This window comes from Triticum aestivum, chromosome 7D (genome assembly GCF_018294505.1).
Source record: "Triticum aestivum cultivar Chinese Spring chromosome 7D, IWGSC CS RefSeq v2.1, whole genome shotgun sequence".
Classification (NCBI taxonomy): domain Eukaryota; kingdom Viridiplantae; phylum Streptophyta; class Magnoliopsida; order Poales; family Poaceae; genus Triticum; species Triticum aestivum.
Genome location: NC_057814.1, coordinates 72,906,191 through 72,916,474, shown reverse-complemented (window position 1 = coordinate 72,916,474; position 10,284 = coordinate 72,906,191). Strand labels below are relative to the sequence as shown.

Sequence of the window (10,284 nt, the reverse complement as noted above, 5' to 3'; positions counted from 1 at the left end):
AATATTTGTAGTATCTGTTCTTTGTCTGCTCCTTCATAAAGAAAAAGAGTATCTGTTCTTTGTCCTAACTAGTTTCATGTTCATGATTGGCGCAGTGATGCAACAGGATCTGATCCATTTGGAAGCAATAGAGGTTGCGTGCGCAGATGGGTTCCCTCGCAAGTAAATTCTCTCAACTTCCTCATGTTACATAGCTAGCCGCATCACTTCTGCTACCTTTGCTAAAGCTGTTTTTTTTCAGACGACGAGGTAGCTGATTCTGAGCGTCAGGTGACTCCCTTTGCTAAAGCTGGGTTTTTCAGCAAGATGTCATTTTGGTGGCTGAATCCTCTAATAAAGGTGGGCTACAAGAAACCCCTTGAAGACAAAGACATGCCACTTCTAGGCGCCACAGATCGAGCACATAACCAGTACTTGATGTTCATGGAGGAGCTGAACGGCAAGAAGCAGTCGCAGTCACATGCCGCGCCATCTTTCTTATGGACTATTGTTTCTTGTCACAAGCGTGCGATCCTAGTCTCGGGTTTCTTTGCTTTGCTCAAGGTTCTTGCCGTATCAACAGGCCCAATAATTCTCAAGGAATTCATCAATGTGTCACTTGGGAAAGGGACCTTTAAATACGAAGGCTGTGTGCTTGCTGGGTTAATGTTCATCTGCAAATGTTGCGAATCATTGTCACAGAGACAGTGGTATTTCCGCACTCGGAGATTAGGATTGCAGGTGAGGTCATTCCTGTCAGCAGCTATTTATAAGAAACAACAGAAGCTATCAAATGCAGCAAAAATGAAGCACTCTTCTGGAAATATTATGAACTATGTGACGGTCGATGCGTACCAGATTGGGGAATTCCCATACTGTTTCCATCAAACATGGTCAACAAGTGTTCAGCTTTGCATTGCTCTGGCTATTCTATACTATGCAGTGGGTGCTGCAATGATTTCATCTTTGGTTATCATCATTATGATCGTACTGTGTAACGTTCCATTTGCCAGACTGCAACACAAATTTAAGAGTAAACTTATGGAAGCACAAGATGTGAGATTGAAGGCCATGTGTGAGTCATTTGTTCATATGAAGGTGTTGAAACTTTATGCATGGGAAGCTCACTTCAAGAAGGTCATTGAGGGGTTGAGAGAGGTTGAGTACAAGTGGTTGTCAGCATTCCAGTTTAGGAGGGCATACAACGCTTTCCTGTTCTGGTCTTTACCGACTTGGGCTTCGGCAGCGACCTTTCTGACATGCTATCTTCTGAAAATCCCTCTTGATGCTAGCAATGTCTTCACTTTTGTGGCAGCTCTAAGTCTTGTGCAAGAGCCAGTAAGGTTAATACCAGATGCTATTGGCTTTGTGATACAAGCTAAGGTTGCGTTCACTCGGATATCGAACTTCCTTGATGCACCTGAGCTAAACGGACAGGTTAGGAAAAAATCCTACGTTGGCATTGATTACCCTGTACCTATAGCAATGAATTCGTGTAGCTTCTCGTGGGATGAGAATACATCAAACCCAACTCTAAAGAATATAAATCTGGTAGTGAAAGGTGGAGAAAAGATTGCGATTTGTGGAGAGGTAGGATCGGGAAAATCGACGCTTTTGGCTGCTGTACTCGGAGAGGTCCCCAAAACTGAAGGCATGGTATGATTTTTTACTAACATCATCTGTTAATGCAATAGCTGCCATATTAAGAATTTAGACATGATTAAAAGACATGAACTACGTTATTCATCTGTTCAGTTTGCGAATTTGTGTATGAAAATTATGCTTGACAATATTTGTTCACATGAACTACGTTATTCAATTCATTTTTCATAAAAACTTTATAGAAAATTCCTGATCTTTGCATAAAATTTTTAGATCCAAGTCTACGGGAAAATAGCATATGTTTCTCAGAATGCATGGATCCAATCTGGGACTGTGCAAGACAATATTCTCTTTGGATCGTCGATGGACGGGGAAAGATACCACAACACACTCATGAGGTGCTCGTTGGTCAAGGACATTGAAATGTTGCCATATGGAGATTGTACTCAAATTGGGGAGAGAGGAGTACATCTTAGTGGTGGTCAGAAGCAGCGAGTCCAGCTTGCTCGTGCACTATACCAAAATGCAGATATCTATCTTCTTGATGACCCTTTCAGTGCTGTTGATGCACATACAGCCACAAGTCTCTTCAATGTAAGGATCATATCAGCATATGCATGTAGTATTACTTTTTGATTATGACATTTTTACAAAGCTCTTTGTAACAGGAATATGTCATGAGTGCTCTATCAGACAAGACTGTCCTGTTGGTGACGCACCAAGTGGATTTTTTACCCGTATTTGACTCCATTTTGGTAACTGTCCCCCCTTCGAAAATGTCACCATCTGATGATATTTGTGTCTCTGATGTATTTTGATCTGTAATTATTTTACATATTTTTTGATGTCATCTAAAACTAGTGATGATTTTTGGCAGTTAATGTCAGATGGAGAGATTATTCGGTCTGCACCTTATCAAGATCTATTGACAGATTGTGAAAAATTTATAGGCCTTGTAAATTCCCATAAGGATACTATTGGTGCTGCGGATCTTAATAAAAACATACCTCCGCAAAGCTCTAAGGAAGTGTCAAAAAAGGTGACAGATGATATTCATGGAAGCAGAAATACAGAGTCTGTGAAGCCATCACAGGAAAACCAACTGATCAAGAAAGAGGAAAGAGAAACAGGGGATGCAGGTTTCAAGCCTTATATGATTTACCTGCGCCAACACAAAGGCTTCCTCTATTTCTCTTTGTGTATGTTTTTTCACATAATTTTCATAGCTGGGCAAATATCACAGAACTCATGGATGGCTGCTAATGTCCAAAATCCTCATGTTAGCACGCTGAAGTTAGTTTATGTGTACATTATTATCGGAGTTTGCACGATATTCTTCTTGCTATCAAGATTTTTACTAGTCGTTGTTCTTGGGATCCAGTCATCAAGATCCTTATTTTCCCAGCTACTCAATTCATTGTTCCGTGCACCAATGTCCTTTTTTGATTCTACCCCTCTAGGAAGGGTTTTTAGCCGGGTAAGAGTTCTTAAACGAATGGTAAAACAAGTTTCAGTTACGTCTTACACTAAGATTTTTCTCATGATAGATTAACTCGTTCCCTTTTTTTTCTAATGCAGGTCTCTTCAGATTTGAGCCTCGTTGACCTTGATGTTCCATTTTCATTTGTGTTTAGCCTTGGTGCCATCTTTAATGCATATAGCAATCTAGGTGTATTGGTTGTTATTACATGGCAAGTTCTGTTTGTATCCGTGCCAATGATAGTTTTGGCAATTTGGTTGCAGGTAATTGGTATGATTTTGTTTTTTTGTGGCTAAGCTTCATGTCTGTGTATCCGTGATAGTTTTGCATTCATTGTTCTCATTAACTGAAACCTGTTATGTTTGGTCATGCAGAGGTACTATCTAGCGTCGGCCAAGGAATTGATGCGGATCAATGGTACTACCAAGTCTGCTCTGGCAAATCACTTAGGTGAATCTATTTCAGGGGCTATAACAATAAGGGCCTTTCAGGAAGAAGATCGTTTCTTTGCTAAAAATTTGGATCTTGTCGACAAGAATGCTAGCCCATATTTCTATAATTTTGCAGCAACTGAATGGTTGATTCAACGTCTGGAGATAATGAGTGCCGCAGTTCTTTCTTTTTCTGCCTTTGTCATGGCCCTTCTTCCTCAAGGAACATTTAGCCCTGGTAAGCAATTATATGAACGCCACGTTGCTTCAAATATTTGGACAAAGTTACGTTTGGCTTCTGCTTTATTTCTGACACACTTTTGTTATGAGAACTTACTTGATACTCCTCCACCTTATAGGTCATGTGTTAACATGACATGGTTGTCCGACAAAATCATTTGAATGGTACATTTTATAAGTTTATATGGTTGTAGAAAACTAGAAGAGAGTTACAGTATGAAAATAATATCCAAATAATGTTGATGAAGAATCTAATGATAGTATTTTGACCTAACAGTCCAAATACTTTCTTATATAATACTCCCTCCGTCCTGAATTACTTGTCGTAGAAATAGATGTATCTAGACAAGATACATCCATTTCTGCTACAAGTAATTCAGGACGAAGGTAGTAGTCAAAGTTGCAATTCTTTTACTGAATGCTTTCTGTAATGCCTTGTGTTTACCAATTGAGGTAATCATGTTTATTGTTTGAATAAAAGTTATTTGCTGCATTCTGCTGGGCAGAATACGGTGAATATAAAACACCATACATTTCTCAAATCACCACTTGTTCAGATGATTTTATATATTCAAGTCCTAATTACACGTGCCAAAGTTAACTAAATGAAGTATTTGGTACTATACAGTTCTAAAGTTTATGAATATTAACATCACAAATAGTAGAGTTACTCCCTTGCTTTTGTACCCGCACAGGTTTTGTCGGAATGGCTTTGTCCTATGGTCTTTCCCTAAATATTTCGTTCGTTTTCTCTATTCAATTCCAATGCAACCTTGCAAATCAAATAATCTCGGTCGAACGGGTGAACCAGTACATGGACATACAAAGTGAAGCAGCAGAAGTTGTTGAAGAAAATCGACCGTTACCAGATTGGCCCCAAAATGGCATTGTGGAAATTAGGGATTTGAAGGTAATCAGATAGAAATGTTTACACATACACCTTACAAGGCAAAATAATCCTATTAACACTTCTAAGAAATGTATGCGATTGATTTTCATTCAACAGATCAGGTATAGGATAGATGCTCCCCTTGTACTACATGGAATCACTTGCAAGTTTGAAGGTGGAGATAAGATTGGTATAGTTGGTCGAACAGGAAGCGGCAAGACAACATTAATTGGTGCATTGTTTCGTCTTGTTGAACCTGCCGAAGGGAAAATAATTATAGACTCTGTGGACATCAGTACGATAGGCTTGCATGACCTGCGGTCGCGTTTGGGTATCATTCCACAAGATCCAACACTTTTTCAGGGTACAATAAGATACAATCTAGATCCTCTTGGGCAGTTCTCAGATGAACAAATATGGGAGGTAAGATTCTACACATCTAATGATGTGCCTTTTTGTCATCTTTCCCAATGATCAGATAATATTATGCTGACAAGGTATCACACCAAAAGAACCTGATGTAATGTCGCAATTCAGATCACTTACTTGGTGTTTAATCATGATCACTTACTTCGATATATACCTCACAGTTTCAGAAAGTTGAGGACATTAACAAAATTGGGCAGATTAATTGAATTAGAGGAATCTGAAATGACAAGTAGTCTTTCTCATAGAAAAACTAGATGGCCTAGGAGGAATAGACAACTCTTCACTGATTGAAAAAATAGGCACCAAAAAAGGTGATGGCCACACGTTTTGAAGCTAAGCTAGGCCGGGTGATCTTTGATGCGGTTGTATCAACTCGATATTTCAATTCAATGAACAGCCCTTTATCGAAAAAAAAGGTTTAGTGCCCCCCTTTCTGAGTTTATGTCATATGTACATTTCAAAAGGAATCACTAAAGGAGTAGGGCGTTTCGGTGCCTAGGCTCATCTGCACCCGGTTAGAAAAAATTCGTAAAAAGTTCATAAAATATTCGAAAAAAACAATTTTTTTTGTGCGGTAGACAATTTGATGCGTGAGGCCCGCTCCAAATTTCAAGTCATTTGGACATCTGAGCAGCTCTTAGAAAAAAAGACAAATCAGGCCAAAACAGTATATAAACAGTAAACATTTTTACCGACCCCCAATTTGTCTTTTTTTTAGAGCTCCTCAGATCTCCAAATGATATGAAAATCGGGGCGGATCGACCTCACCCATGAAATTGTCTGCCACAAAAAAAATGGAATTTTTTGAAATTTTCTTGTATTTGTTTTGATTTTTTTCGTCAGCGCCATTGCAGATGAGCTCGGGTGCAGAGATGGATTATCGTCACTAAAGTAGTTACTCTATTTGTTAATTATGCTGCAGGTTCTTGACAAATGTCAACTTATTGAAGCTGTCCGGGAGAAGGAACAGGGATTGGATTCACATGGTAGGAAACTTCACTTCATCTATTTTTTTGTTTATGTGGTTCACTTTTTAAAGTAATAAATTGGCTAAACAGAGAACTCTGCCCTAATTAATTATTTCAGAAATTGAAAATTGGTGTGAAAATACATGTGACAATAAATATGCCAAAATGTTAGTAGTCCTAGACATATTAGCTATATCCTTTTGCTAGCAAGATGTTTGGAACTATCTCATTCATAGTACTTATCAAGATCCTGTCCTAATAGTTGTGGAAGATGGGTCGAACTGGAGTATGGGTCAAAGGCAGCTCTTCTGTCTGGGACGTGCACTTTTGAGAAGATGCTGCATCTTAGTTCTTGATGAAGCAACAGCCTCTATAGACAATGCCACAGATGCTGTCCTTCAGAAAACAATCCGGACAGAATTCAAACATTGCACCGTTATTACAGTTGCACACCGTATACCAACAGTTATGGACTGCGATATGGTACTTGCAATGAGCGATGGTATGTTTGTCTTATTGCTAACTTAATATACTGAACTGATTATAGAAGTCGCCGTTTTATTGATCTGAAGCAACTAATATGGAGTATACTTGAAGCATGTATTGTGTATCTTCCGCATACTAATGAACCATATATGAATACTTCCAGGGAAAGTAGTGGAGTTTGAGAAACCTACAAAGCTCATGGAAACTGAAGGATCTCTGTTCCGGGAGCTGGTCAAGGAGTATTGGTCATACACATCGAACACAAATATTTAGAAGAGACTGTCCAATGTCGATTATTTACTTGCTGCAGCTTTCCAAGAGATAAAAGATAAATCAGCTTTTGAAAAAGTGATACGCTTGAAGATATACAGTAATCTATGCTATCTCAGATGTACTAATCTATTTCTGAATCCGAAGAAAAGACAGTACTATCTGTATTTTATTGTATCGAGATTTTCTTTTGCCGTCTACTGCTAGCAGAAATTCTATGCATGCAGAATTGCTGAAGCTGAACAGAGTAAATCCCTGAATATTTCCTCCCTCCAGTAATCAGATATAGAAGGCCAGATTGGAGGGCCTTCAAATCCGCAACCTCTGCCTGAGATACGACTTGAGCACATGTGTTTGCTGTTCTCTGGCCGATTATGAATTCATTTACGGTAGCTTGGTAAGTTTATAGCGAATGCATGAATGAGTTTCAGACTATTCAATGTAAAGAGATGTGATTGGCTTTTATATTTCTCCTGTGAAAAGCAGCTTGCTTTTGTCGTTTAAGGGCTGCCTATCATAGTATTTGTATTTGCTTGTACACGGGATACAAAGCAAACACATAGTATTTGTATCTATCTGAGATATAAAGTTGGGGAGGAAAGGATGGCATTGTATAGATGGATCCAACGTGTTTCCCTCGTGTCTTGTTGATCCTGCTGGTGACATTTGCCCACATGGATTGGGTTTTTACTGAACATGCTCTCGGTTTGAATGGAGTGGCAGGATCTGCGGATCGGTTGCGGCATGTCGAAATATTTTTGTTGGTCGTCGAGACTCTGTTTTGGCATTGAATGGATATAGAATGCTAACTACCAAAACCTGTGCGCAGAGGCATGCTGCGGGTCGGAGGGAGCATAAGCTGCTATGTGTGGCTGATGCTTGGTTCAGAAAGGAACAGGTTTAGAATGGGGAAAGGGGTCCTCAAGTTGACTTGAACCCTATTGTTTTCCTGTAGGTCATCCTTTGTGTTCTTTCCCTTTGCCAGGCTGATGATTCATACTAGATTGCTTGTTTTGCTGTAGGTCAACAAGTACAGAAAGTACGCCCATATAAACTGCTTGTTGGGTTGTAGTTTCAGAAATAAGCAAGGGATGCATCAAAGACATCAGGTAGTAGCATGTTTCTATCTTAACAAGAGAATGGTATCTCTTTTACAGGAGAAGAACCAATGTTTAGTTTTTATATGCATAATAATATGCATGTAGCGACACCTCCTTAATCCTTATCATGCAAATAGAATCAGGTTCAGAGCCTTGATCATGCAGCTAGAAATCCACAGTAATCCATCTTTTATGGTCAGTGTTAGAAGGGAGAGAGATTTGGTGGAATAGTTTGATGTATTGCTTAAGCCTCGTGGGCATATATATATAGGAGTACATGATCTACTTGGAGTACAAGGCAAGCCAGAATATTTCCTAGTCTAACCTATGTTTCCTAATACAATCACGTTACTCGACATCCCCCCGCAGTCACAACGGTAGCGACGCAGACGGTGAGACTGGAGAAGAATCCGAAGGCAAGCCGATGGACACCCCCCACCCCCACAGTCGTAACGGTTGACGCATCGCGGAGTCGTGGCTGGAGTGGAAACCGGCGAGGTTGCTCAAGCAGGCGGTAGCCCTTTGTGCCGTTTGTCGATGTAGCCGAGAGCGTGGGTGGTGGAGCCGTGGTCGAGGTAGCCGTGCGAAGAATGCCGTGGTCGATGTCGAGTCGGGGTGGTCGGTGTCGAGGAAATCGTCGTGGAGCCGCGGGCGCAAGAGGGCACCGAGTTAGTCATAGGCGCAGAAGTGTCGAAGTAGTGGTGCGCCGGGAAGAAGACGTTGTTGGCGACGCGTCGCGCCGGGGTTGCCAACCCCGGGGACACATCATAAACGAAGGCACGCGTCGGTGTTGCCAGCACCGGGCATGCGTAGACGGACGAAGACGAAGTTGACGAAGCGCCGCAGCAGGCTTGCCAGGTCCGGGGACACGTCGTGGATGAAGGCATGCGGCGGTGTTGCCAGCACCGGGCATGCGTAGACTGGGACCTGCACGAGCTGTACGCCATGTCGAAGAATTCGAGAGGCCAGCAGAGAAGGACTCGACGACGGTTGTGGCGCCAATCGGCGCAAGGCCGATTTCGCCCGCGGTTGTCGGAGTAGACGAAGTGGTCGGGGTAGATGACGGCGACGCTGGCGACGGGCTGGTGCTGGACGAAGACGAAGGAGGTGGACGGGCGGCGGCAGCGGCTACGTGGGTAGCGGCGGCCGCAGCCAAAGAAGAGCGGCGGCGGCTAGGTTAGGAGCGCGGCGGCGGTGCTCGAAGTAGGCGAAGAACCCGACAGCATGACGAAGACCGGCGCGGACGGTGGCGTTCCCGCGCCAAGGGAGGCGGCGGGGCGCATACCACGGGAAGTCGACGCGCGGGGACGGCGAAGTGGACCGCGGGCCGCCGCGCTACGGCCCAAAGGGGCGACGTAGCGGCGGCGGGCAGGTAGGGGCGACGTAGCGGCGGCGGGCAGGTCGGGGCGACGGCGGGAAGACCTCGGGGCGGCGGCAGGGACCGCGGGCCGCAGCGCGACAGCCCGAAGGGGCGACGCGGCGGAGGAGCGCGGGTCGGTGCAACCGCGGGGACGGCCTCGAGACGGTGGCGTGGACCGCGTGCCACGCTTGCTGCGGCCTGATGGGGCGACACAGCAGCGGCGCGAGGGTCGGTGCTGCCACGGGGACGACCTGAAGCGGACGGCCTCGGGGCGGCGGTGGACCGCGGGCCGCGGCACTACGGCCCGAAGGGGCGACGCAGCGGTGACGCGGGTCAGTGCAGCCGGGAGAAGAACCACGGGGCGGCGGCGCTGCGGCCCGACAGGGCGACGCAGCGGCAGCCCGTTGCTCGATCGGTAGAGGGGCGCGCTGAACTCGGGACGGTCTTCACGGGGCCTGCGGAGGCGCGCGGAACCGACGGGCCAGGTCAGTCGCACGGCGTAGATGAGGCGGATCGCGGCGGTGGGCGGGTGATCAATCCGATCGCGCGCGAGGTCGGGGACGCTGCTCGATGGAGGCGCGGTGGCGGCGGAGTCCGAGATGAAGCCGGCAACGGCGGGCGGCAGGGCGGCTATGATTGGCCGCCGGATGGTGCGAGGCCGCCGGATCGGGGTGATGCAGGAGTCCCGGTCGGAGCAGGGCGGTGACGGTCGACGTAGATCGGCGGTGAAGGGCCGCCGCATGACGTGAGGCCGCCGGGTCGGGGCGACCGGCGGGCAGATGCACGTACGACGCGCGAGGCCGCCGAGTCGGGGCGACCGCCGGGCAGACGCGCGGACGACGCGCGAGGCCGCCCGGTCGATGAAGTAGCCAGCCGGGCGCGCCGGTGTCGGAGTAGAGGCGCGGGGTGTCGACGGCGGCGGCGGGCGACGCAAACCGATCAAGAATAGATCAGAAAACCAAAAAGAAAAACGCCGATCAAAACGACCGGCTAGAGAGCGAAAAAACCCGGAGCAAGGGCTCAGGAAAAAGACTCTCTAGGGCAGCCGGC

At 45.3% G+C, this 10,284-nt stretch overlaps 1 protein-coding gene across 1 annotated transcript; it reads left to right on the top strand.

The window, feature by feature from the left end:
• The first annotated feature begins 306 nt into the window (after nucleotides 1-306).
• Nucleotides 307-6,777, top strand: LOC123167041 (ABC transporter C family member 10). Its single transcript, XM_044584878.1, has 11 exons — nucleotides 307-1,635; nucleotides 1,855-2,175; nucleotides 2,250-2,336; nucleotides 2,459-2,860; nucleotides 3,160-3,324; nucleotides 3,436-3,730; nucleotides 4,428-4,642; nucleotides 4,739-5,044; nucleotides 5,973-6,036; nucleotides 6,281-6,520; nucleotides 6,668-6,777. Exons 1-11 carry the CDS (start codon nucleotides 307-309, stop codon nucleotides 6,775-6,777), a joined length of 3,534 nt encoding a protein of 1,177 aa, XP_044440813.1.
• Nucleotides 6,778-10,284: the final 3,507 nt, after the last annotated feature.

Bases quoted from the DNA above. Each gene is read 5' to 3' on its own strand.
- LOC123167041 (XM_044584878.1), top strand. From the start codon at position 307: ATGTCATTTTGGTGGCTGAATCCTCTAATAAAGGTGGGCTACAAGAAA. The intron at 2,861-3,159 runs GTTAGCACGCTG...TTTCTAATGCAG, and splicing joins CTAATGTCCAAAATCCTCAT to GTCTCTTCAGATTTGAGCCT. The intron at 4,643-4,738 runs GTAATCAGATAG...TTCATTCAACAG, and splicing joins TGGAAATTAGGGATTTGAAG to ATCAGGTATAGGATAGATGC.